This window comes from Neopelma chrysocephalum, unplaced genomic scaffold (assembly GCF_003984885.1).
Source record: "Neopelma chrysocephalum unplaced genomic scaffold, ASM398488v2 Primary Assembly neopelma1_103, whole genome shotgun sequence".
In the NCBI taxonomy this organism is placed as follows: domain Eukaryota; kingdom Metazoa; phylum Chordata; class Aves; order Passeriformes; family Pipridae; genus Neopelma; species Neopelma chrysocephalum.
In genome coordinates this window covers 8,193-34,257 of record NW_020897766.1, presented here as the reverse complement: position 1 = coordinate 34,257, position 26,065 = coordinate 8,193, and the positions used below count along the sequence as shown (strand labels likewise).

The window sequence follows — 26,065 nt, the reverse complement described above, 5'->3', positions numbered from 1 at the left end:
CCGTGTCTGGCAGCGGCGGTGTCGCGGCCGCCATTGTGCTGCGGGTCCGGCGCGGCGCGCGCGGAGCCGCCGCGGCCCCCAGCCCGCCCCGGCAGGTGAGTACGGACCGCCCGCGGCGCCCGCTGCGGCCCGTTCCGCCCCGGCCCGGCCCACGCCTGCTGCGGGGCCTGGCACGGCCCGGCGGCCACGCGCCAGGGCCAGGGGAACCATTTTGTGCCGTGCGGGGCCCGGCCTCGCCGCCCTTCCATCCGCTCTCGCCCCCACGGCCGCTTGCCTCCGCGTCCGCTTTCGGAGCGAGGCCGTGTGGAACACACCCGGTGCCCCCCGAGCAGCCCCTGCCGTGCGGGCCGGGCCGCTCCCCGCGCGTGGCGGGGACGGTGCGGGGCCTGGCGGCTCTGCGGGAGAAGCCCCGCGGCACCGGCCGCTGCGGCCCGGGAGCTGTCGGCGTTTGTAAGTATTCTTGCTGCTCGCGGGACTGAGGGGCTGCTGAGTTATTTGTCAGCCTTTCTGCATCGAAGGTTGAGAAAATACCTCGAATGAAGAATTGCACAGCCTCAAAGATACGCGAACTCCATCTTGTTTGTCATAAAAACGTGATTGTGAGTAAACACTGAGGAAGACACGTGAACACAAGTAGCTTGGGAGAAGGTCTTATGAATAGTTTTATGTTAAACCACACAAAAAGATGTAGATGTAAGAGTTTGAGTCTTAGGTAGAAGTGTCACTTCATAGTTCCAAGCTAGAAGACTTACATTTAGGAGCTGGTAGTGAAGCTCATGCTTCCCTCTGATCGAGGGTACAGGAATGCTTAAAAGCTTAAAGCTGTTAGTAGAAATCATGGAAGCTGGTAAATACTTTCCTTACTGCTAGACAAGACTGCCTAAAACTGCTCCTCATATATCAGCAGAGAAGGTCAAAGTAGAAGAGAAATATTTGCTGTCTGTTACTTTTATCTTTTGAAATTCTGTTGCTTTCCCGCAAAGACTTCTTGGATCTTTTCTGTCCTTGTTACCTCTATCCATGGCTATGTTATGTCTAGTTGATGTTTTATAATGTCGTTGGAGGGATGACATCAAGAAGGGCAGGACATTTGAGCTGTGCACTCAAAATAGGCTGTTCAGCTCCACCTCTTGTTACAAGTTGGTCATCTGTTTCACAGGTATGACTTTAAAGTTTTATTTCAGAACTTGGTTTCTGACTGAGTCTTGAGAGGCATGACATGTTATTCTAGGAGCCACTAGAGTTTCCAGATTTTTTAATGAGGTTTTGATTGCTAAGTAGTGTAAGATGGCATAAGCTGATGAAATATGTTGCTTTGATGAGAAGAGCACTTCTCATCCTGCTATATCCTTTCTTATTTCTCTGTTGTTGGGTACCAGAGCGAGTACAGTCAAAATAATAGAGAAGCCGGAGGTGTGTTTTGCCAGGATAGTGTGTTGAGGTTTCTCAGTGAAGGACACGGCAGGTGTGATATTTGAGTAAGGTGTTCCTTTTCTGTTTGGCAGTGGTAGGCTTTTTAATCAGTTCAGACTACAGCACTATTTCTATTCTTATATTATTAGTATTTCCTCAGAGAAGTAGATTAAGTTTTTTGATCTCACTACCTTCTGTGTAAATGGAGGTGACTACTTTGTCATTATAGAACTCATTACAGTGTGTTAATTACCACTTGGGGTTTGTTGAATTCCTGTGTGTGTAAACAAAATGCTTGAGGTTTTAGTTTGAGTGCCTTTGTGCTCATTCAGGAAAACCCTTAAGATGCTGATCCTGTAAAAGGGAACCATTCTCATTCTGAAATACTGTATACAAGCACAATATTCCCCTTGCAGACAAGTACTACTGTGGCTTTAATAATGTGATTGGTTTTTATTGTGAGACCGTTGTCTGGTTCTGTCCTGTGTTCTCCAATAGCTTAGCATGTTCACCTTATTTGTGCCCAACCCCATTGTGTTACCATGATGAGCATAAGCATTTTATGTGTTTTGGGTGTATTCAGCCAAACTGTGAAGAGGGTTGCTTCTCAGGCTTTCAAGGTACAGTGCTTAAAATGCTTTTCAGAGAACTCTGAACACCCCCTGCCAAGAGACCCCTTACTGGTGTTGATCACCAGAGTTGAAATGCCTAGATCTAGTTTTATCTGGCTAGTAAATTCATATCATGGCTCCATTGACTTCAGTTGCAGCTCTGTCCAGCTGGGTAAGACAGGAAAGGCTGAAAGAGGTGGGGCTGTTCAGCCTGGAGAAGAGAAGGTTCCGGGGAAACCTTATTGCAGCCTTTCAGTACTTAAATGGGGCCTGTAAGAAAGATGGGGACAACCACTTAGTAGAGCCTGTTGTGATAGGACAAGAAGTAATGGTTTAAACTAAATTTGAGGAAGACATTTTTTACGATGAGGGGGGTGAAACACTGGCACAGGTTGCCCAGAGAGGTAGTGGATGCTCTATCTCTGGATATATCCAAGGTCAGGTTGGACAGGGCTTTGAGCAACCTGATCTGGTTGAAGATGTCCCTGCTTATTGCAGGGGAGTTGGACTAGATGGCCTTTAAAGATCTCTTCCAACTGAAACTATTGTATGATTTCTGCTCATTGGATTGCAAGTGAATTTTATGATGGATGCCCAGAAGTTGAAGAGCTCTTTGGTTGTGGTTTTTAAAAAAATTAAATCTTAATTAATCTTAATGACATGCTCCATATCACTGAATCTTTGTTGAAAGGCAAAGGCAAAATCCAGTTTCCTTGAACGGAAGTTCTTTGCCTAGACCATAAGGCCTTTTATTCGGCGTCTTTTCACTTCTGCATCAAACAAGGCAGGGTTTCTGTTGCCTTTTCTTGCACTGCTCCGATTAATCTTTATAGCAGATCCTTCTCATTTGCTGGCTGAGGTCAGTACTTCCGAAAAAATGTACAGTTGTATTCAAGAGATTAACCATAATGTGTTTGCATAAACTGAAATTAAAATTTTGCATTTTCTAGTGTGCTGCCTTAATCTTATTTTAACACTTTTTTGTGTGTATAGTTTCTGCAAGATTTCTTTATTTGAAGAAAAATAATATTATATAGATAATATCATCCTGACTTACTAGGGTTAAAATCACAACCTGTGCTAATTTACAAGGTTAGGCTGATGGATAACATTGTCCTCTAGGGGTTACCCAGAAAGGAGAAAATTAGTCTTGTGCCTTTTTGTGTGTCTGAAGAAGTAATTTGCTAATTTTGGACTCCATTTCAGCTTCTGGAGGTAGTTGGTTCTGGTGTCCACTCTTCCACCCTGTCCTTTTCAGTCTGAATGCTTGTGTTTTGTTTGTTCTGTGGATGGCAATTTTATCAGTATTAGATGATCTGTAATTTAGTCTTGAAGCTGTTCTTACACTTCTTTATTCTCCCCTGGTTCATCTAGACATTATTTTGTACCAGTAGGAGCTTCCATCCCTTCTTCTTGAACCTTCGTGTTTTCTATATGTGTCTGTGTCTGACTTTTATCTATATTATTTAATTTGTCTCGTTCCACAGCTATCTGAAACAAAGTGATTCGAAGTGATTCAGAAGTAAATTGATCCATAATAAAGGGTATAATGCTGACACTCTGTCAAGTACTTAATAGTACAGAATTGGATCCACTATTCTGTGTGTCTGTTCCTTATATTTTATATCAGGGTAAAACACAAATGAAGTGCTTTGAGTGTCAGATGTCATCAAGACGTACAGCTGTCCTGTCCAGCATACACCCTCATCTGTATTACTGTGACATTATTTTAGTTTCACAGTTTGCAACTTTGATAGTTACTTTTTCAAACTCAGTGCAGCTTCGTCCAAGTACTAGACTTGCAGTGCACATTATGGCAGATTACTCTGAAGCTTAAATTACATTACAGTTTAGGATTGCTACATTTTATTGCACTGAGGATCCACCTGAAATGATATAGCTTAGATTATTAGATTTTCCCTTAATTTCTTCTAAACTTCCATGATTAACAGTTTCTTCTGAACTTTGAAACACTGCTTAGAACATTCTTATTGATAGAGCTGTGTTTACAACTTGAGAATTGCATAAATTGTTTAATATTTATCTTGGGATTTAAATGTGATCTGGGAAATTTAATTAATTAATTAATTAATTCAGGTTACTAATGCAAAGTTAGACAAGTGAGGATTTCAGATTCCTGACCAGATCTTTTTTAACTGATTATGTCTCTGGCGAATACTAAGGGGTTCCTGATGTCGGAAGCATGGTCTAGAAGCTGATGTGCTTCTCCTTAGTACAACCCAGTACACAAAAATAAACAGTTCCTTGGTGTGCTTTATATTTTAAAAGTCCTACTTGCAGGATTAAGCATTTAGGCTACTTTGTGTTTTGAGGACTGTTGTAAAGCTGGCAACTGAACATGCACAAGAACAGTGGTTAAAAAAATCCTCTGTTATGGAAATTAACCTCAGCTGTCCCAGCTGTTTGGTCAATGGAGTTCTGTACAAACTGGCTTTTGCCGGGTAGAATATGTAATGCAGTATGACTTTAGCAAAGATTAGAAGTCTTGAGTATGTGAACTCGAAACTGCAGCCAGACATGAGGTACATCAGGACTGATGCAGCTGCTTCTTGCAGACAGTGGCTGAACTGTGGAAAAACGTGTACTTTGCTGATGGATAGGGTTTTTTCAAAAATTAGTAAAGCTTACTCCTATTCTTAGAAGGTTAAGCCAGAATTGTACTACTTCTGCAAATCACCTTGTACCAATGGAATTCTTGGTCATCTGTTTGAGTTGATAGGTATCATGCTGCTCTTCACTGTGTACTCAGTTCACATGCTATGCAGTACTGTGCCACTGAGGATACTGCAGTTCTCTTAAATTTTTTATTTTAGAGCTTCGTTTTGTGATCTGATTCTTGTCTGTACCATCCTGAGGAGGAAAAATCTGTGCGTATAAGCAGGCCAGTTAGGTAGCTATCCGGAGTTCTAGAGAAACACTAACTCAAGATACTATTTCAAGGACAGGGTTGACTATGGGGTCACTTTGCAGGGGAAAAAGGCACCAGCATTTCTTTTGAAATGCCTAGAAATATCAAAAGAGCAAATAAATACTCGGTGAGTCAGAGGTAAATTTATATATGCACCTGTGAGATAGCATGTGCTCCTTTGCATATGTTAACTTGCATGGGAGTTCTCCTTGGAGGAGCTAAAGGCAGGGAGACTGCAGATATGTTTTTTCTCGGGGAGGTGAAGTTTCATGACTTTGGCCCTGAAAAATAAGTCTGAATAAAATTTCTGCAATTGAGATACAGTTCATGAGCAAAAATGTAATACATAAATTTAAGAAATCTGAGTACTTTTTTCCTGACTCATTCTGTGTTAATATGAGTGCTGTGGGGTTCTTAAGGGAGTATATTTATATATTTTATCTATATATATTAGATATATGTATAATATTTATAATAGCAAGAGTATATTGTAATAAAATAAGTATAGCAAAAGGGGCTGTATTTCTAGTTTTCTACCACGGAATGGGAGGAGATGTAAAGAAGAGGTTCCAAAAGCCAGGGTGAGAGCTCGTTTCCCCGTTTTGCTGATGCACAGTCAGACCAAAGCGCTGTGTATTTAATATTCATATGTGTGTCATATTCATGTTACACTCAGAAAGACTGTGCCTGTTTTACATGAGATCCCTGCTTATAGGAGAAAAAATAATCAGTGTGTCCTTGTACAGGATACAAAGAATGGAGTCAAAACCCTCAAGAATTCCGCGCAGGATATCTGTTCAGGCTTCCAGCTCTTCCCTAGGATCTAGGACGTTGACTGGAAACAGTTTAGCTGGTGCATATAGTGCAAGAGAATCTTCATGGAGATTAGGATCTGGATACCAGGTAATGTTTTTTTTTTTCTTTTTTTAAAGTATAAATTAATTTCAAGTGTTTTTGGTTTTTTTTAACCAAGAAAAGCCCCCAAACTCAGACAAAAAAAATTCTAAAGTACAAGAATTTAATAACCAGACCAATGACAGTAATCTGTGAACTGGTAGTTCTATATTTCTATTTTTACCTGCTCGTGCTTGTAGCTGCACCTTTAGAAATCATCTGTTTGATGACCGAAGGGGCATCCTGATACTGTGGATCTGTTTTGGCATGAGTCACTGCCATTGTAAACCTGGGTAAATGGAGTTTTGTGTTGAAGGGGGGGTGAGGGTTTTGGTTGAACTTAGATGTGTATAGGACATTACACTTGATGTGTTGATGATGCAGAAATTACAGGATTGTGTTTTGAGTTAATGAGGCTGTGCCTCTCTGCAGCACCTCCTGTGTTTGCGTTTTGTGAAGGTAAGAAGAGGAGCTTTAGGCTCCCCTCAGCCTAAACACTTACCATGTCAGTGTGCTAGTGCAGCTGGGCTCTGTGTGCTGTAGACAGGACTGAGGGAAAGGCCTTTGGTTGGTTCACATGCAGCATTTCACACTGACCAAACTGCTTTTTTAGGGGCAGGGAGCCATGCTCAAGAGGAAGTGCTCACACTGTGCAAGTACTTTCATTTTGGAAGAGTATTATGGGAAGTAGAGATTAAACTACTTTAGAAATTACTTTGGGCACTTGGAAGCCACACATAGCAGTTCAGCTCAATTGCCTTAGTAGTTCGCTTCTGCTCCTGTCAGCAATTCTCATCTCAATTTTGGGCCCAGAATTGTAAGCCCATTTTGATCTTTGAAATTGCAGAAACTTAACTCTGTGATTAAATGTTCATAGTTTAAAAAAAAAATCGTTATGAGTTTGATCCCTGTTGACAAGCTATCTGGAACACTGTGTTACATAATGCCTTTTTCAGAAACAGTTTTACAAGTAATGGAACATTATTTTTAGCACAAGTACACACATGTGTGTTACGTTTTTGTTATCTCTGACACGCACAGGTTCATTAGTATATAGGCTATAGGGAATGTGTAAGGGCAAGCAATCATCAGTTGGTTTTGGTTTTTGGATTCCCCCGTGTTTTTCATGGGCTGACTGCTCCACAAAACCAAATCAAACAGTCTTGCTCTTTTGTAGGAATTTATGGACACAGTCCACACGCAGTGTACATATACTGAAAGCTGTTGATCAGAAGATGAGTCTTCAGCTGAACTGCTTCTGTGAAGTTTGATGTGTTACTACTGTTAAGAAAATTTAACACAATGTACCTTACATTATTTACTTTATTACACAAACTGCGATGTGTTCACTGCACTGCGAATTCTTTTGACTATTTCCTGTTGAGCAAAGTGCTTCTAATCTGAGGAATGATCTTTATAACATTTAGGGGAAAATATTTGTATAGAAGATTACGTTGTATCCCTTCTTTCCACTCTCAATTCATAGAAGGTAGTCTGAGACCTTGTTGCACAAGACTAGTGCTTAGTGATAAAAGCGTAGGGAAGCTCTCTGTCGACTAACCTTTGGTACTTAGAGAGCAGGTAGGAACAAATTACATTAGTGCTTGCAAGTTAAGATTACTGAGACTGGGGCATGAAGAAACAAATAGTCTAAATAAGATTAAGTCCAGTCAGATAGGAATGGAAAGGACAGGCGTTTTCCATTTGTTAATCCATTCAGAAGCCTACCTTAAAATATTTAGGAGCTACTTCAGTTACCAATCATTTAAGATTTGTCATTTATAAGAAAAAACACATGACTGTCAGTAATGCTTTGGGTATAAAGATGAAAGGGAACTTGGGGACTTGGATTTTAAATACAGAGTAATTTCTGTAGAGAGAATATTTCATTGTAGCTTAACTCAAACTTTTGGGACAGAGCAGTCAAAATTTGAGTACTTGGGTTTGACTAGGGCTAAAAAAATAAGAAAGGTTTCCATTGTTCTCTTTCCCTTTTTTTTCGTATAGGTGTGAATTGTTGTATGTCATGCATTTCTGAGATCAGTCTGGGGACTAGCCTCTGCTTCTCTGAGGAGGCAGAACAAAGAGGTTAATTGTAAACTAATCAGATGTATGTGATACAGTGTTGTTTCTAGGTGACTTACAATATAAAAATCAAATTAGTGTAATGAGAAAAAAAATTCCTATGCTTTATGTTACAACATAGTCAGCATTTTGTGAGAAATGAGTTGTAAGGTTGGGGTTTTTTTAATGGCAGAATAGTGTCAAATGTAGCGTATAAAATTGTTCTGTTTTCCCCATCACATTTTTCTGCTACTTAGACCCCAGATTGACACCAAAATAGACTACATTAGGTAGTGCTTTAATTGTTAAGTACTCACAAGGGATGTTAACTAGTCTTAAGGTGAACTGAAGGAAGAAAGCAAACTGAGATTTTTTTTGTTGTTGTTGTTGTTCATTTGTTTTGGGGGTTTTTTTGTTGTTGTTTCAGATATAGCAATTGGTTTGAGGATTCCTGACATGATACCTGATAATCTGCTTTCTCTTAAAGACGCTTTTTTGATTCCCAGTATGTTGCTTTTTTTTCTCTCTGTGTTGGCCTTGGGACATCCTTTAAAGAAATGAGCCCCGTGCAGAGGTGCCACAGCTACCAAAAGCTGCTTGGCATTAGGAGGGTATATGATGGAGCTCCATGACTGGGCTTTCAGAGCTGTGCTAGTCTGAGCGTGGTGTTCTTCAATTAGGGTCTTTAGCATGGTGATCCAAACACTTAAGAAATTCTCACATCTTCAGAATCTAACTGTTGGAAAGAAAAGGGAAAGGCAGGTATTTCAAGATCAATTAAGTCTGTAGGTATGGCTCATAGTAAGGACATTTTAAGAGAGCTTTACTTTTATCTTCACATTGTTTAGTCTTCTGCCCATGGGCTGATTATCCATATGTGAAATAATCTGGAAATATGATGAATCCCACTGAGACTTGAAAATATGAGGTTTAATTTTGCTTGTGAGAACGACAAGCCATGAATATTTCTTCAGCTTTTTAAATCCCAATCCTATGACTTTTAAGAAATGGTGACAGCAACTACTGTGTTTGTAGTATTAATAGTTTGTAGAAAGAGAATGGACAAATAATCACTTAGAGATGCTTCTTAGTGTTAATAAAATAGTTGGATTTCTGTTATTTCTATTGATTTTATTAATCTCAATGATTATTCTATGGAGCAAATTAAATTGTAGTCTTTCCTCAATTATCATCTATTAATTGAAATTCAGTGTAACTGGTAGTCTAGAGCCTTGTCCCTTAGGTTCTCTTAAAGACAGACATACTTTTATGTTAAATGGTTCCTGTTTTAGTTATTAGAAACTTGCCTCAGTAGCCAAGGAGAGGATTAGAGCTCCTGATTTTGGAAGAGAAAACACAAAAAGAGAACAGTTATGGTGGTTGCCCTGCAGACTTCCTCAGACTTCAGATAATTTGAGCACTTTGTTCTCAGGAAATGCAGCAAACTCTGTTTATATGCAGGACTGTTTTGCCAAACAGTCTTAGTCTGTTATGCATCTCAAACTGTGGAATCAGTATTTGTGTCTGAAGTAGGCTGCATAACCCATTTACCTTATTTCTGAAGCCCAAAATGGTTTTATACCCAGTGCTGTTTACTGTTTTATGGTGATCTTCAATGTTAGTGATTTATAAAAAGCTTAGACACACAAAAGTTTCAATTTTGTAATGAAAAATAGAAATTTATTATTGCTGCTTGCATGAAATGCAGTTGGAATTAATAATGCTTACTTTTCAGTCCTTCACTACCAATAACATAATGATGGATTATTAGAATAGACTGCAGAGAAATAAAAACCTTAAGTAGTGGTAAAAGGGAAATGTTTAAGAGTTGGAGAAGATACTGTGTAATTTGTAGGAGCGTTTTTAAGGTGACATAGTTGACATTTGCTGTACAATCTATTTTCCTTGGACAGATCATGCTCCTTATATAAAAATAGTTATCTGTTAGTAAACCCCAAAACATTATTTTTCTTCTCCCCCCCCACCTCTTTGCACCACTCTTTTCTGTGTTAAAACTGATGGCCAGGACAAGACAGATAGCTTGCTTTAGTGGCCAGATAGGTGCGTTTTTTGTCATGGAGACTTCTACATATGTGGGTTTTTTTGCATAACACTTGAAAGTGAGGCCCTTAATTCTACCCTGTTGTTGCAGTATTTAAGTTGGGATGATGCCTCAAAAGCCTTACACTTTTTGCTGCCTGGTCAAATGAGAGGACAGATGAAGGAACTGATCATTGCTATGAAGTACTTTAACAAAAAAAAAAATTCCTTTTGCCAGTGCTTCTGTCTTAAGCCTGTTTCATTTTTTGACTATCCCTTGGGGTTTCTTACTAAAGGTTTCCAGGTGTGTTACTACCTCCACTTCCCTGTATTTTCAGTATTCAGATCAGATACTGAGTTGATTGTGAGTTACAAGATGCATACAATAAGTATGTTGTTCTTCAGGAACCCAGTGTATTGAATAGTTCCAGTAGAGACTGGGGAATTGGAGAAAGAGATACCTGCGAGACTCCTTGGAAGCTTTCAGTGTCCTCTCCAACCCGCTACTCAGGGACACTCGATCATCCACGCTCTGGAAGATTTTTGGGAAGCAGGAGCAGATTGGTGAGAACTGTTAATGTGTAATACCTGAAAAAAATATTTAAACCTGGGGTTTTACTTTAGCCTTCCCAATCTGACAAGCAACTAGCAGAGACTCATTGTCATGTTTCTGGGTAAGTACAGTATTACTAAGCCAAGATGGAGCAAAAGCTACAAGATAGCACTGTTAAGAAATTATTCAGAGGATAAAAATAGTAATGCATATTAGTTTTAGTAAGAGTTAATAAATAAATTTGAAGTGTGTGGCTCTGCAAATGTCCGTTTAAAAAGAAAAAAGGAGGGGGTGATTAGAATCTGATACATGTTACAGTCCTGTGGATGGCAACATTAGTATTATTGATACTCAGCTTGTTCCATCAGGTATTTCTAGGGGGTGTGGGCTTTGGATGTTACCAGTTCTGTGAGTTAACACAAAGCGGGTGGGTGTGAAGACCTGCTTTAGGAAACTTAGTTGTGGAGGTATAATTTATGATCTGCTTGTGCTTACTGATGTGCTGCTTACATTATGGGACCCCTGGTGGCCTAGTGGTTAGCATGCAGGACTCTCACTGCTGCGACCCAGGTTCGAATCCCAGTCCCCCGGGCAGATGGAGCCCGTTAGCCCTGTGAGGCCATCCATCTATGAGAAGGTCACTCTAAACAAACCTACGTCCTGAGGACCTCACTGCCATTGTCCAAGCTTGCTTGGCCCCGGCAGATGAACCTTAGGATTAAAGGGTGGGCTCAGTTCAGCGCATGCTGTGTCTCACCTAAAAAAAAAAAAAATCCATTGCGCAGGCTGGAAAGGTAAAAGACCTTTCCCAAAAATCTTCGTTCACGAAGACTGGCCATTATTACATTATACTGTGAAAGCAAATGGACGCTTAGTTGTTTACGTGAGATTCAAGGCTCAGGCCTTAACAGCTTGTCATAACTGGTTTCTAGAATGTACCTTTGTAACTCCAAAAATAGTTAGTTTGTGCTATGCTTATGCATTGTAGAGTGACAGTAAAACACTTCAAATTGCAGAAGAAATATTAGGGTGGGAAAAGCAGAAAACTGTGAGCAACTTTGATGGGATGGTAGGGAACAAGTAAAAATTCTGCTTATTTTCTGGATAGATAAGAGTGCTCGCATCTTTAAAGAGGTATTTGTTTTCTTAATGACTTGTAGGTGAAGACACTGAGATAATGGGGAGGGAGGAACTAGTGTGCACATGCTGGCCTTCAGGGGAAGCCATGGTCAGTGTACTTAAATGCAAATGGAATCTGTGGTTGTAAGTGGTCTACATACCCAGTTAAGTTGGTGCTATGGAGTTTTCAAGATGAAAATCTTTTTTTTCCCCAGTGAGGTTAATTTTTCTCTTAAATTAAATTTAAGGAGTGAACATTGCAGAAGACATTCAGAAACTTCCACTTCTCAAGTAGTAAACAATTAAAAATAAATGATACGTTAAGTAGAGGATTCATGAGGGAAAATAACCTAGCTTTGTAATTGGTTTTTGTTGTTAGTTTCTGTGTCTCCCTATCTGTCTTTTATGATGGGATGAGAGAAATACTTTGATACTTTTTAGTTTGAAAGAGTTGTGGCTTAAACTTAGTAAAAACCATAATAAAATAACACCCCGCAGCTATAACATATACTCCAATTTGGTTGATCCTTAAAGGATCTTGGTTGTAGATAAGTTTTTGGGGAAGACAAACAGCTCAATTGAGGTTTATGATTGATCTCACCTTTTTTTTTTTTTTTTTAGATATGAAAAAATAAACCTCAAACATTTCAAATAGAAAATGAATGCCTTGGCTGCAAGTAACCAGACAAACAGCTTTATAGTCTATCCCAGTTTTTTTTCTAAGTACTAGGGTACTAGTTTCTGAAAACTGTTTTATTTCAGTGCTGTACACTGCAAAAATTGTTTTGTACCTGTTCTTTACTCTGAACTGCTTCAGTAGCACTTGGGCTTATTGTAATCAAAATATACCTGTTTCAAACAGTTTACTTGAAGCTCACACCTTAACTAATTGTATTTTAGGTTGGTAAAAAATAGGTTGGAATAGTTAAACTGTTAAATAAAATAATGTTGCTGGTCGGTTTTGGCTATGTCTGGACAGCAAGATTATGTTCCCTTGGAGATCTGTAAAGCTATATTCCTGGCCTCTAAGATCTTATAATTTTTTCCCCTGTAAGCCACATCAATCTATAAAGGAAAAATGATACTGAATGTCATAGGAACTGGCTTTTGTTGGTAGGACTGTATTCAGTAAACATGGAAATACTAATCAAGAGTGCAAGCACAACTCCTGAGTTATTTTTAAAGAAAAGGTTTTGTATCTAAGACTTACTCTATACTATTTTTGTGAGTTTTACATTATGTACGCTTTTGTTCAGTGTAAGCCCATCTGAAATACTGTGTAATTTATTTTCTACTGTTATTTCAGTCAACATCATCTTCCTCTCATTTTACATCTGGGTGTTATGGTGAGTCTGAGAGAACTCAGGGAGCATATTCAAGACAGCAGCAAGACAGTGAATCAAAGAGACCTAAGCTATCTTATACATCTACCTCTTCTGTGAGAAGTAATGACTTGACTGCCTTTTCAGGTGAGAGGTTGATTACTTGAGCTGAGTTACATCACAATTGTCTGAGTAGTGAGATCAGGTTTTATCAAGCTTTAAAAGACTTGCTTTGAAATAGTATACCTTTATTATTCTTAAATAATAAAACCTTATGCCTATCAGAAGAGTATGTTCATAATGACAGCAGTATCCCAAGTACCAAGAATGCTCTTAACATGGTCTTTTGAAAACCCAGCTGTACTCATGTAATTTCAGAATTATTACCTGTACCCATTCCATTTGCAGTAAAGCTGAACCTCGTGGCTCAAGTATGTCTTAATTGGTTAATATTTCAAGGAAAGAGTGAGTGCAACTGCTCTTATTTCATGAGTCAAATTGTCTTGGTACATCAGTGTGTGCCAGGGAGTGCAAAAAAGAAATCTTTACCATATTTAGCAATATGTTCCAAACACAGTGTCATGGCTGGTTAGAGAACTGTGGGTAGGGGTCAGGGAAGAAAGAGTTCTGTTTTTAGCAGGGCCCAAATTCATTCTATAGGCCACACAAAAAGAAATGTTATAAGAGCTCTTCCATGAAAACCTGAGATTTTCATTAAAGCTATCTTAAAGTAAGTTGGTGAAACTTGAATAGACAGGATTTAAGCAATATACCAACAAAAGTCTAAAGCTCAGAAAGTAACGGTCAAAAACTTACACTAAAAGTATTTCTAGAACATTTTGAAACTGACCACTAGTTTCATTCAGATTACCCTTATGAGCATGGATTAATGTTATTTTTATATCCCCTTATGGAACCTCACAGCCATCCAAATAAAAATAAGTTCTTGCTTAAAACCCAGTATTAGTGATGCTTTCTTACTCTGTTAATAAGATGACAACTGTTAACGTATCTCACTATGGAGTAGGACTGTTCATCTTTCCATTTCTAGATTGGTTGGTCATTACACTGCTGACCAGTGAATGCTTAAATTAGATTTCTAAGTTAGCAGTGAACAAAATGAAGGTGAATTTCTCAGAACCATTGAAGAACACTCTTTTGGAACAAGAATTTTGTTCACAGCTGAAGTGTGCACAGTTCCCTATGTGGTTGTTGGAGCTGTTTGTAGAAAATAAGATTCCTTTTGACACTGAATTGTTTTACTCTGTAATAAATACGATATTAGTAATTGTTCTTAAAGTTGTGTCTAAACTACATTTAAGCTTCAGCTGTCTTTGTGGAGAATGAATTTTAGAAGCATTTAAGTAGCATCAAGTAAAATGGCAGCATTTACTAAGTCTCAAGCTGCTGTTTTTGTTATATTGTGAAACCTGTGTAAGAACTAGCTACCATTTGGAAGGAAGATGCTACTTCTCTTCCTCCTCTGTCCTGTATGAGTGTTAATGGGTCTGACTCTTCACAAAACTGTTATTACTTTTCATTTGGTTTAGCTTTCAGAACTTAACTCACTGCAAGATTAAGTGCGTGCCAGGATCAGCAGAGTGGTGCTTATTCTGGGCTTTATATTTGCCACTGACCACTTAATCAGTTTAATGGTAATGTTAAACTCACTGTTGATATGGAATAACAAAAATGCATGTGCAAGTGCCAGCTTTAATGGATGATTACCAAAACAGGGGATTTATTTACTTATTCTTTCTAGATTCCTCGTGGAGATGCAGTAGGATTCCTAGGTCTTCATCAGTGATGCGAAGAGAGTTAGAAAGACGAACAGATCTGTCTGTTAACGATGTGGTGGATCCGAGCTACAGAAACAGTGACTTTTCACCTTCAACATGTATGTATTGTGCAACTGAAAGCTTGTAAACCTACAGTAAATATGCCTTTTAGTTTCTGAACATGTTCGTAGAATCACAGAATGATTTGGTTTGGAAGGGATCTTTAAGCTCATCTTGTTCCAACCCCCTGCCATGGTTAGGGGTACCTTGCATTGTACCAGTTTGCTCAAAGCCACATCCAGCCTGGCCATGAACGCTTCCAGGGATGGCATGTCCACAACTTCTCTGGGCATGTTAATATTTTACTCAAACACAAACCCAAAAGATCTTTTTAATTTTAAGGTATCCTTTTAAATAAGGTTAGCTGGCCACTTGGCATGCATTGACCAAACCACCGAAGGATGTATGAGTGGTCTACCTTGTAGATGCGTTCAGTCATATGAAAGTGGTATGGCTGCCCACCACTGTAACTGTGTGATTAGTTAGTAAGGCTCTTTTCTACTTTGTGTTAAGATCACTTTGTATTTAGGTATGGGAAAAGAAATAATGTTAATTTGACCCAGGAAACTTTTTTCTTAAAGGTGCCCATGGCATATTATCTCTTTTCATTTGGGTTCTCAAATGAGTATTAGGGAAAACCTCTAGACCACTGAAAATAAAAAGGAATGAACAAATGCTTTACATGAGGCAAGAGGTTTGTCTCGTGGCAAATGCTGGGACTAGGACTTCTGTGCTGTAATTTTCACTTTCTGTTCAGTGTGTTGTGGCCTTCTAGAGTTTTTTCTGGGGAAACCATCATCAGTCTCCATCTGCCACCTTTTGCAGATGTATTCAGTGATATTTTTTAATGCAGAAATTTAAAAAAATGTCATTTTTATAATTATAGAAGATCAGGAGAAAAGCTAAAAACTAGTTCCAGATTTCAGCCTGCAGTCTTGCCTCAGCAGAGGAGTGTATTTTAATGTCATCATACTCTACACTTCTTTATGTAAGTGGACAGTTCAGATTACCTGGTAGAGCCTAATGGGAGAAGCGGATAAGTGAACAACCTTGCTTTGTACTGTCCATGCTGCATTTCTAGCAGTAGTGCTGATATTAAGTGCTATAAAAATAACTCGTGACTGTGTTCCCTACTGTGTAATCAAAACCGTATGGTAGATGCTTGGCATCTGTGCAGATGTTTCTTTAGTTAGAATCTACCAGATGCATAAACCTCAGCTTCAGCAATAAATGGTGATTGCCATGCAGAACCCATAAAAAAAAGTTACCAAAACTGCAAACATGAAAGGTTTCAATTCCAGAATCATAGAGAGCTTCTGTTTCCTACCTTCATCTACCTGTGCTTGTTCCTCCCCCCCTTTTCCCACCCCCAACCCCCAAATCTAGCTGTTTGAGGAGGGAGACTAGCTGATTTTAGCCACCTCAGATGATTCATGTTGTGTTAATTACAGTTCAGCTGCAGTGGAATTCTTCTCAGTGTTGAAGGTACTTGACAGTATTTACAGAAAATACACTTGTAAGAGTCGTAGAATGTTTTGGGTTGGAAGGGACCTTCAAAGTCCATCTAGTCCAATCCCCCTGCAATGAGCAGGGACATCTTTAACTAGATCAGGTTGCTTGGAGCCTTTTTGAACCTGACCGTGAATGTTTCCTGATGTGTTAGAGCACATCTTGTCATAGTGTTTTCCTCTGCTTTTCTGCAACAGATCTTCAAGACAGGCCTACCTCTTCATATGCAGAGGGAGCAAGACCAAAAGAGAACTCCTTAAGCACTTTGAGGCTGAATGCGTCCGTGAACCGCCAGTTGCCTTCTGATCATCAGCCATCTTTTTTCAACAGAGACTCTAATATGAGCTCTTCGAGATCCAGCTATTCTTCAAGACAAAGGAGAAATGAATTGGAATTTCCCCAGAGGAGTGTGCAGCCAGCATTTTCGCTTACTGCCATTAGAGATGAAACCCCTTCCTCAAGTGGTTCTGAACGGGTTTTGTCTTCTCAGAGGTCACTGAATGAGCCTGCAGCTGACAGTGAAGGGAGGCGCACAACCAGGCAGCTGCTGTCCCGTTTAGCATCTAGTATGTCGTCTACATTTTTCTCTCGAAGGTCGAGCCAAGACCCATTGCATACAAGATCATTAGGCTCTGAAGAGTCAACAGCGGTCCCAAGAGTTCAGGCTTCTACTCTGTCGAGTAGTAATGGAGCTGCAACTCCGGAAGTTCCAGGACTTCAGTCATCTGAAGCTTCTCAGGGGTTTAGTTTTCTTGGACGAAGATGGGGTTTATCAGCAGTTTCACAGAATCGCAGCTCTGATTCAGATGGGGAAAGCTACAGACCAGACTCTGAAAGTAGGAGCACAGGATCCTGGCTGTCATCCTCTTTGAGGAACAGATGTACACCTCTCTTTTCCAGAAGAAGAAGAGAAGGAAGAGATGAATCCGCAAGGATCTCTACCTCTGATACAACAGCTAGATCACAACATGTCTTTAGAAGGAGAGAGTCAGGTGAGGAGACCTCTCTTGAAGCATCAGGTAGCCCTCCTCGGGCTTCTGTTAGCAGACCACCAACACCTGCAGTGTCTGGTATTTCTAGAGCTACTGCTTCCCCACCAGATTCAGCCCACAGTAGAAGAAGTTCTGGAATTCTGCCCGGTTCTCTCTTTCGCTTTGCAGTGCCTCCAACATTAGGAAGCAGTCTATCTGACAATCTTATGATAACTGTAGATATTATACCCTCTGGCTGGAATCAGTCTGATGGACAAGAAAGTGACAAGTCTAAAGTACCACCTTCAAGAGATCCAGAAAGACTCCAGAAAATTAAAGAGAGGTAAATTAGTAATTTTTTTGAGATAGTAAAATGTACCTGTCTTAAGGTGAAAGGGCTTTCTGCACTTGTGATTTTAAAAGAAAACTTTCCTTCAGAGAAGGCGGCAACTCAGTCCCTTGTCACCTGTATTCTCACTTCTGTCTTTGCAGAAGCTTGTTTTAATCCTCTTAGGTTTGAGAACAGTTCGATAAATAGAATTTTCATTTTAAAAATCTTTCATGAAATGTGTTACAGTGTTTATTGGTATTCCTTCCTATTCAGCCTGCTTTTAGAAGATTCTGAAGATGAAGAGGGTGACTTATGCAGAATCTGTCAACTGTCCTCTGCAAGTTCTGACAACCTTTTAATAGAGCCATGCAAATGCACTGGAAGTCTGCAATATGTTCACCAGGAGTGCATGAAAAAATGGCTGCAGTCCAAGATTAATTCAGGTAAAGCAGACTCTAGACCAAGGTAGACTTCCAGTTGTATAGGGATGCCTATCAGAGGTATTGCATTTACTGAGGTATTTAGCTGAAAAATGAGCAGTGGGGACAAACAACAGTGTGGCACTTCCAGACTTACTGTGTGTCTGTGCAGCTTCTCGTGTGAGTAGTTCCAAGAACTGTATTTGTTGTTCAGAGAATTATTAGGGTTGTCTACTAAGGTATTAGACAAAATATAACATTGTAGAAGTGTAGCTTTAGAACTACTCTATCACTTTGGTGGTACAGCTTGGGGTGGAGTTTGCTCCCCACTCTTCCTTTTGAGTATGATTGTGCTTTTTTGCAAGACTTATATAGCCAAGCTGACTGTAGCAGAGCGATAAGAATTTGAAAATCAAGAAATGTTTTTCAATTGTAACTAGACTTAAGTACTTTATTTTTTTTAAACATACTAGCTCTTGTTCAAGGCACTTTAAAACTGCTTGTTCAAAAACTGCTTCAAAGTGTGTATGTAATTTTTTAAGAAACACTTCAGACATTGCACACTGGGTAAAAATTTTTGTAATAAGTTGATTGACCAGTTTATAACTAAGTGATCTGCAGTATTCTTAAGACTTAAAAATAGGTGGCTTGGTAGAAGACACAAAAATCATGGAATACTTTTTACCAAAGGAAGGTGCTAGCATCTGTTTGCTTTTTTACTCAGTATCAGAGGACACACATCAGAGTAGGGATGTATAAGAAGCCTCAGCCTGTAGAAGAAATTAATTTGAATTTAACTGTATGTAAAGACATAAATCCACCATCAAGTTGCTTTGTTCGTCTTATTGCTTATGGAACAGCTTGTTTTAAAACTGGTACTTAAGACAAAATGTTACTCTGACAATAACTTTAAGCTGGTTTGGTATATTCATTCTTACTTTTGTGTGCATTTGGATTACAGGGTGGAATTCAAAAAGCTCAAGAAGTGATTTTATGCCAGACTTGCAGTAAGAGGCTTGTTGTATCCAGAATAAATGTGAGGCAAAATAGGTGCAGCTGTATAGAGAACAAACATTCCACAGCATTTAAATTCTGACAGTAGCAGATGTCACTACATTCATCTTAGAGACTTTCTTTTCTTCTAGCCTTGCTCTGCAAAATAAAGCCAAAAGTTATACTGAGAGTTTGCAGTGTTTATATGATTGTGTCATAGATTGTTGAAACTTGACACTGAGTTTCCCCTTGTCCCCCTCCTCACCAGGTTCTTCTTTGGAAGCGGTGACAACTTGTGAATTGTGTAAGGAGAAGTTGCATCTGAATCTGGAAGACTTTGACATTCATGAACTCTATAGGGCACATGCAAATGAACAAGTTAGTATATTTTACTTAATTTGGTAAGTGTTGGTTTAGTGCTGGGAGGGCAGCCTTCTTTAGAGAAGGCAAATGCATCTCTATTTCAGAAGGACTGTTATGCATAGAAAGTAATGTCAACATGGAACAGATTTTTCTCCTCAATATTCAGACCAATTCTATCTTCCTGCTGTGCTTCCTATAGCTGAGCTTTCAGTAAGTGTAATGTATCTTTTTTCTTAGTTGCAGATCTGCCATCTAGCTTTGCACCCCCTTGTCTCTGTCACATAGGTGCGGTGTGAATTCTGTTACGATTAGATTGAATTTCACATTGTCATGAGCTGTCTGCTTTTAGCTAAACACACTTAGCAGTTGTTTTAAATGTACCATTAAAAACTTTTTGTTTCATTAAAGTGATAGAAACTAACCTATTTTCTAACAGCTTCTGACTGCTCCTTCTAGTTGTTTCGTAAATTAAAAATGATCAAAGGCTTATTAGTATTACTCTTGTTATATAAAATATATTATCTTAGAACTACTGGATTGTGTAGTATTAAAAGTGGGTAAATAACACAAAACTGGTGTTTTTAATTAACTTTATTCAGAGGGTTTTTCTTATTCTCTGGGTTGTATTCTGAGAATATATAAAGACTTATGGTATAAGCCTACCTCAGAAGTTGAAAGAAAATACCAAGTGACATCAGTTTTGGGGCAAAACAGCAACCTCTAATTTTTTTATTATTTAGAGTAAGTTCTTACCCATGTACTCTACTTCCTATCACTTGGGACAGACTGAAATTTTCTTGGCTTTCTTGAGAGTGCCATCATACATTTTAATACTACTGATTATTGGTTACTGTCACTGTACTTTAATAGAAATAAGAGCTTTGAATTTTTTTCCTAAAGAGTTGACTAAATTATCTGTTCAGTGCTAGCATTTTTAAAGGTTTTCTTTATCTTGGGGAAAGGAATTTCCTAAAATATTTATAACATCATAGCATTCTGAAAATATATTCCTTTATTTTGGCTTTCTGTAAAGCATTGGGATCACGGAGAAGAAACCAGAAATGTTCATTAGTTTTGTTTTTCCAAGTGATGTAATACACTGTTTCTTTCCTCTAAACTAATCATGCTGACTGAGATTTAATTTGTAGAACTCTATTTATCTTCAAGGGTGACGTGTTAGATCCGCAGTGGGTGGGAAGAACCAGAAGTATAAACAGCTTTTCAGTAATTAAAATTTTTTTGTATTTCATTTCCCTAATTCTCTTGGAACAAGTAGAGATAAATATGTAATGATTCTAGTAAAATCTAATTCTGTTCTACTTTTTGAATCATATATGCAGACGTATTACTGACATTCTGAATGTTTCTTTGATCTCCTTTAAGGCAGACTATGAATTTATCAGCTCTGGTCTCTACCTCGTAGTGTTGTTACACTTATGCGAGCAGCGCTTTTCTGATATGTTAGGAACTGCCAACGAGGCCAGCACACGTGTCAGAGTAAGTATGCAGTGATTTTCTGGCAGGGATTGTTACCTGGGAGTGACATGGGAGCTAGATACCTAAGAAATATGCTTTTAAAAAAACTTTTAGGTCTAAAATGGGCTGTGCTTGTCAGTGCACTAACCCCGTGTTTAATTTGAAACTGGAGGTACTGCATTATTGCAGTTACTGTGTTGCAGAATGCTTTTTGTCAAGGTTGTTGGTCATTCATTGGTTTGCATGTATGTTGTCGTGATCGTTGTGAACTTACACAAAACTGGAAGGGTAACCTCTCCCTGTACAAAACATGCAGTTAAGAATTTTGGACTACCTGATTTAATTTTTCTCATTATGCCGGTCTACATTGCAGAGGTCTAGAACTTGCAGTGGTTGTCTCATGGACTATACCTAAATCTGTACTTGACTGTGAACGTTGTGAAACAGACCATAGCTATAGTAGGATTTTTTTGGCATTAGTCCAGACTCCTATTAGTTGTGTTTGATTGTACTCTTGTCACTTAAGTGGCTTGGCATAGACACCTGGTAAGTGCACATTTTACAAGTAAGAGATCAGCATACAAAGTTCTTTCTGCATAGTGACTCACTCAGAAATCCAGTATTCTACATTTATTTCATACTAGATAATGAATCAGTGCTCTTAGTCAACCAAGCTCCTTGAAAAGCTGATCATTTCGGGTTTTTTTACTTGGATAGAGAGAAGTGACAATATTAAGCTTATCTAATGGGTATTGGAATGGTTGACTGCCAGCAGGCACTAGGCCTTTGGGGAAGAGGCAGGACTGTACTCTAATCTCTTAAGGTCCTAAAACAGTGGTCCTCTTTTCTATGCACATCTAATGTAGAACTTGTATTCCACCGTCCGCAAATGAAATGTGCAGTTTCCCTGGTGCGAGTGTAGAGATATAAAAGACACATAATCTAATAGTAGCCAGCATCCAGTATAGTACAGCTTGAGTGTATTACAGAAGTTGTTTTTACTGGATTTTCATCAGAGGAGGCATTACATACTTCAGTGTGTGACACTGCATTCTAACCCAGTGAGAGCACCCATGCTGCTGTTTGATACCGAGCATACAAGTAAGCAGTGGAGACGCATTTTATCTGCTGTGTCTCAACATCTGGACTTTACCTGAAACAGTGATGCAGATTGCCAGTGGTGAAAGAAAACCACTTGGCTGAGACATGTTATTCCTAGGGATTTGGGGGTTGGGTTTTGATACCATATGCTTCCAACATTAAACTACCACCATTGCCTGATAATAATCCTGGTCTTAAGATTCTAAGCGTAAACAAAAACTTTAACTGTATTCATGCATTTTTCATTAATCTCATTCAGTCAAAGGACTCTGTTTTGTCTTAATAATAATCATAGTGAATTAAATAAAATGGATCCGACTAATGCAAGTCCTTACCATGACTATGTTTTTCTGCATTACAGTTTTTAGGAATGGTATTCATTACACTGGCACTTGTTTATATTTGCTGCTTTCAAAACTGATATGTTTTACAGACTGTAGAACATGAAGATGATGCCACTAGCTGCTACCAGAAACATTTGACATAGAGTGGAAGCTGAAATTACTGTGCAGTAGCAATTTGAAGTCTAATGTGTGGGGATTTATATTAAATTTTGCATTGATTTTTGTAAGTTGGGCAAATGGGTTAGGGTAACCAATATATGGCATGAAGCTTTGGGATGTAAAAAGTGAAGAAAACTTTGCTAACTTGTTGCAAATTTCTGCAGATACCTTTGCAACTTTTAAACTACTTTCTCTCTGCCTTGTTTCTAGTTTATTAACCTTGCAAGAACTCTTCAGGCACATATGGAAGATATTGAAAGTAGGTGCTTCCCCTCTTCCCCTCCCCTCCCATTAGATCAACTCAAAGCTAAATGAGTACAATCCTCCTTGCCAAGATTCATGATATGAATATAATTACTGAAAACTTTACTTGACCCAGCAGTGCTTTTTCCATCATCAGTAGAACTATTCCGAGGGGGAACCGGTTTTAATTCTCCATGATTAATTTCCCAACAGCATAGAATTGTTTAGACTACAGAAGTGTTATCTGCAAGTGATTACAAAATTCCTTACTAGTTACAGTTGGTTATTGTAATTCTAGTAGTACCTAATTATGGGATTAGTGGTGACCTTCAGGTTGTTGCCTTTTACAGGAGTCTTAGTAGGAAAGAAATATTTAGAGTTGAATTTCACTGCACTTAAGTTACATATTCTTTTGCCATTTTTTCCTCCTCCCCTTCTTTTTTTTGCCTTCTCTCTTTTCTTTTTTCCATTCACATGCACTTTTTGGTTGTTTGGATTCCTTGATCAGACCTACCACACCTCATGAACGAGATTTAAAGGTTGCCAGCTTTTCATTAAATTCTGTGCTCTGTACAGACCCACAAAATGATTCTTCCTAATGCTGTCAGGCTCTGTGTTAGGGAAAAGGTGACAACATTTGAAAAAAAAATCAAAAATTCAAAACTTTATGCTGACTTCTGGTAAACATCTCCTGGATCTATTTCTAGGCATGATGAATAGGCAGTAGAAGGGTAGTTGATCTACCTTTTTTTTCCCTAGCGTGCACGTGAATGTCTGTCAATGTTCAAAGTTTGTATATGAATTTTCACTGCATAGGATGCATTGGAACTACTGTAAGGAATGGGGAGTGTGTGTGTGTATGTGTGAGTTTTAGTTCAAGATGATTATTGCATCAGAGCAAGGTGGGCTAGAGTTCTGAATTAATTCTTAAGTTATGTGCATCCTTACTAGAGTAAAAATTAACCTTAATGAGTGTCATTTTACACCTTAATTCAGTCTATATTTGATTCAGCCTTTAACTTGCAGGTGAGGAATACTGAGTTTTAGTTTTATCACTGATGCATTTCAGTTACATTTGTCTTCTAAGAACTGAAGAAGCAAGGAGTCAGGCTTTTCTTCTTTCTGTATTCAGGGGTGGAACAAATTACTTCAGTGTAAATACTTTCTTGCCTGCAGACTTTGCTTAAGAGGACCTACTAAATTCCTGTTACAGACAAGCTAATGCTTTGCAAACCTGATGTAGATGTGTGTACTGACTTTTCTTTCGTAGTCGACAAGTATGTATTTGTCTCTTTAATTCACCTTGCAACAACAAAATCCTATGCACATGTGGGCTTCATGTTCATCTTGCATATGGTGAAAGAACAGGGCTGGAGAGAAGAGCTGCTTCCAAGTAGGCCCAAGTTGCATTAAGCAACATATATATGTGTATATATTTAAAAATTTCAGAGTCTTTGTTCGGATGACTGAATCTTTCAAGATATTTTAGTATCCAAATTGTTAACTTTGTGAGTCATTTCTTTCCCTGGTGTTGGGTGCTGCTGTCATGGATTGAATATATCCTCCTCTGACTACTGTTGGAATTAGCCACTGTAAACACTGCATAAAAGTTGAATCTCTGGCTTAATTTGGTTTTCTTCCTTTTACTTTGAGGAAGAAGAGCAGGAGGACACTGCCTTTTGTACTGTTGAGTTTTGATTTGAAAATGCTATATTTTTCAGACATGAGATGCATTTAAAAATTAATCTATGTGATTACACCAGGTGTGGGTGGGTATTACAATCTGCCATTTAATATTATAAAATTACCTTTATTTCCTCTGCTCATCCTGAAGTGCTTTAATTTCACAGACCTTTGTCAAGGCTTTTGATTATACTGTGTTGTTCCAACAGCTTCTGAAGATGATTCTGAAGACTGATGCTGGTAGACCTTTCATACTGCAAGAAACAAATGGAATTGCTGCAGAAATGCTGAACTGGCAAGAACAACGTCAACATACATTTGTTTTATTCCTCTCCTTAGTAAAAAGTGCATTGAATATCCCTGTAGTTTTTGAAGCGTTGTTGAATTCAAAATAAACTGCTGCACAGTGGAACTCTCAGTGGACTTGAGATCTACTCAGCATGTGTGAGGATTAGATACACAGAAAGCAATTTCCCTTTTTAAATTATGAGGATGATGTGCTTTGTTTTGGAGGACATCAGATTTTGAATATTTAAGGAAGCTTTATCTCCCTTTGTGTTTCCTTCTTACTGTAGTCAGATTTCTGGTTTTGTCTTACCGAGCTTTGGTCCTCTGCTGGCACTAAGTGGTTATAGTGGGTTTCAAGGGGAGGGTGGGGATGTCCATGTACTGAAATAGGTTTTGTTTGGGTGTTCTTAAATGCCTCTTTTGCCGCATCATATAATAACTGATTGCTTCCGTTGTTAATAAATGAACAGGAGGATAAGCAAGATATTGTAGAAATTGTGTTTGGGTTTTGGTTTATTTGAAGATTATTATTTAACTCAAAAAGCAATAAGAACTTGCAGTGGTCTTTTAATACTTGGTGATGGCTTTTTTATGTACCAGTTTGGAAATTGGAGATTATATTTGATATCACGTGGCTGTTCCATTATGGAAATTGCAGGTGTAAACTCTTGCATTTCAGCATTTCTAGCAGATATGCAACTTGATAAAGACCTAAGGTTGTTCAGTTTAATCAGAGTTTTTTTAGATCCCACCTTCACTGTTCAAAGCACTGGTTATCAATGTGTTTTCTAGTGTCGTCACTTCTTTATAAATAAAGACGAAAGAGGTATGCATCTCTACTGGTATTGTCCATTTTATTGAAACATGGATATCTACCAGAACTTACACTTGAAAACATAGAAAGCTGTAGTCTGTGGTATATCTTTACTAATGTTTATAAATTCTTATGCGGATATTTAAGATTGTTTCTGACCATTTTGGATTGAAATGCTTTATATGAATGGTGATACAATAAATTCTCATACATGTATTGGAATTGTATTTCTTACAAATTTATGTTAGTTTTTTAATTACCACAGTAACAATGTATCTGCAACAAGTGAAATATGTTGAAATGCCATGAGTGTAGTTTATTGTTACATTATGAAAAACTAATTTGTGCGGAGGAAAGGATGTGCCTTAACAGCTGAAATGAACTTGTGATTTTTAACAGTTAACTTTGCTAGTATTACATGAGATGGCCTATAATCTGTAAGATTTGAAAGAAAATGGAATGCAAATGAAATGGCACATTTCTATGCCCATTCCGGTAACCTTAGGCATTGGAATATTCAGTGCCAACACTTAGAAGTATTATTCCAGCAATTAGTTGAAATAGAGCTCTGGGACATTTATCTGAAAA

General features: G+C 38.5%; 1 protein-coding gene across 5 annotated transcripts; it reads left to right on the top strand.

Moving 5' to 3' along the window:
• Positions 1 to 25,693, top strand: MARCH7 (membrane associated ring-CH-type finger 7). Of its 5 annotated transcripts, none has more exons than XM_027695773.1 (11): positions 557 to 1,159; positions 5,700 to 5,856; positions 10,357 to 10,515; positions 12,930 to 13,092; positions 14,708 to 14,842; positions 16,490 to 17,606; positions 17,868 to 18,037; positions 19,275 to 19,384; positions 20,753 to 20,866; positions 22,660 to 22,708; positions 24,585 to 25,693. In XM_027695773.1, exons 2-11 carry the CDS (start codon positions 5,710 to 5,712, stop codon positions 24,608 to 24,610), a joined length of 2,190 nt encoding a protein of 729 aa, XP_027551574.1. In that variant the 5' UTR covers positions 557 to 1,159; positions 5,700 to 5,709; the 3' UTR covers positions 24,611 to 25,693. The 5 variants fall into 5 exon arrangements, with proteins under 5 accessions (XP_027551572.1, XP_027551573.1, XP_027551574.1 ...); XM_027695774.1 differs by lacking the exon at positions 22,660 to 22,708 and having other exon boundaries at positions 563 to 1,159; positions 16,490 to 17,284; positions 17,453 to 17,606; XM_027695771.1 differs by lacking the exons at positions 557 to 1,159; positions 22,660 to 22,708 and adding an exon at positions 1 to 95.
• Positions 25,694 to 26,065: the final 372 nt, after the last annotated feature.

Coding starts and splice junctions, on each gene's coding strand:
- MARCH7 (XM_027695771.1), top strand. CDS start 5,710: ATGGAGTCAAAACCCTCAAGAATTCCGCGCAGGATATCTGTTCAGGCT. Junction 14,843..16,489: donor TGACTTTTCACCTTCAACAT/GTATGTATTGTG, acceptor TTTCTGCAACAG/ATCTTCAAGACAGGCCTACC. Junction 18,038..19,274: donor GCAGTCCAAGATTAATTCAG/GTAAAGCAGACT, acceptor CCTCCTCACCAG/GTTCTTCTTTGGAAGCGGTG.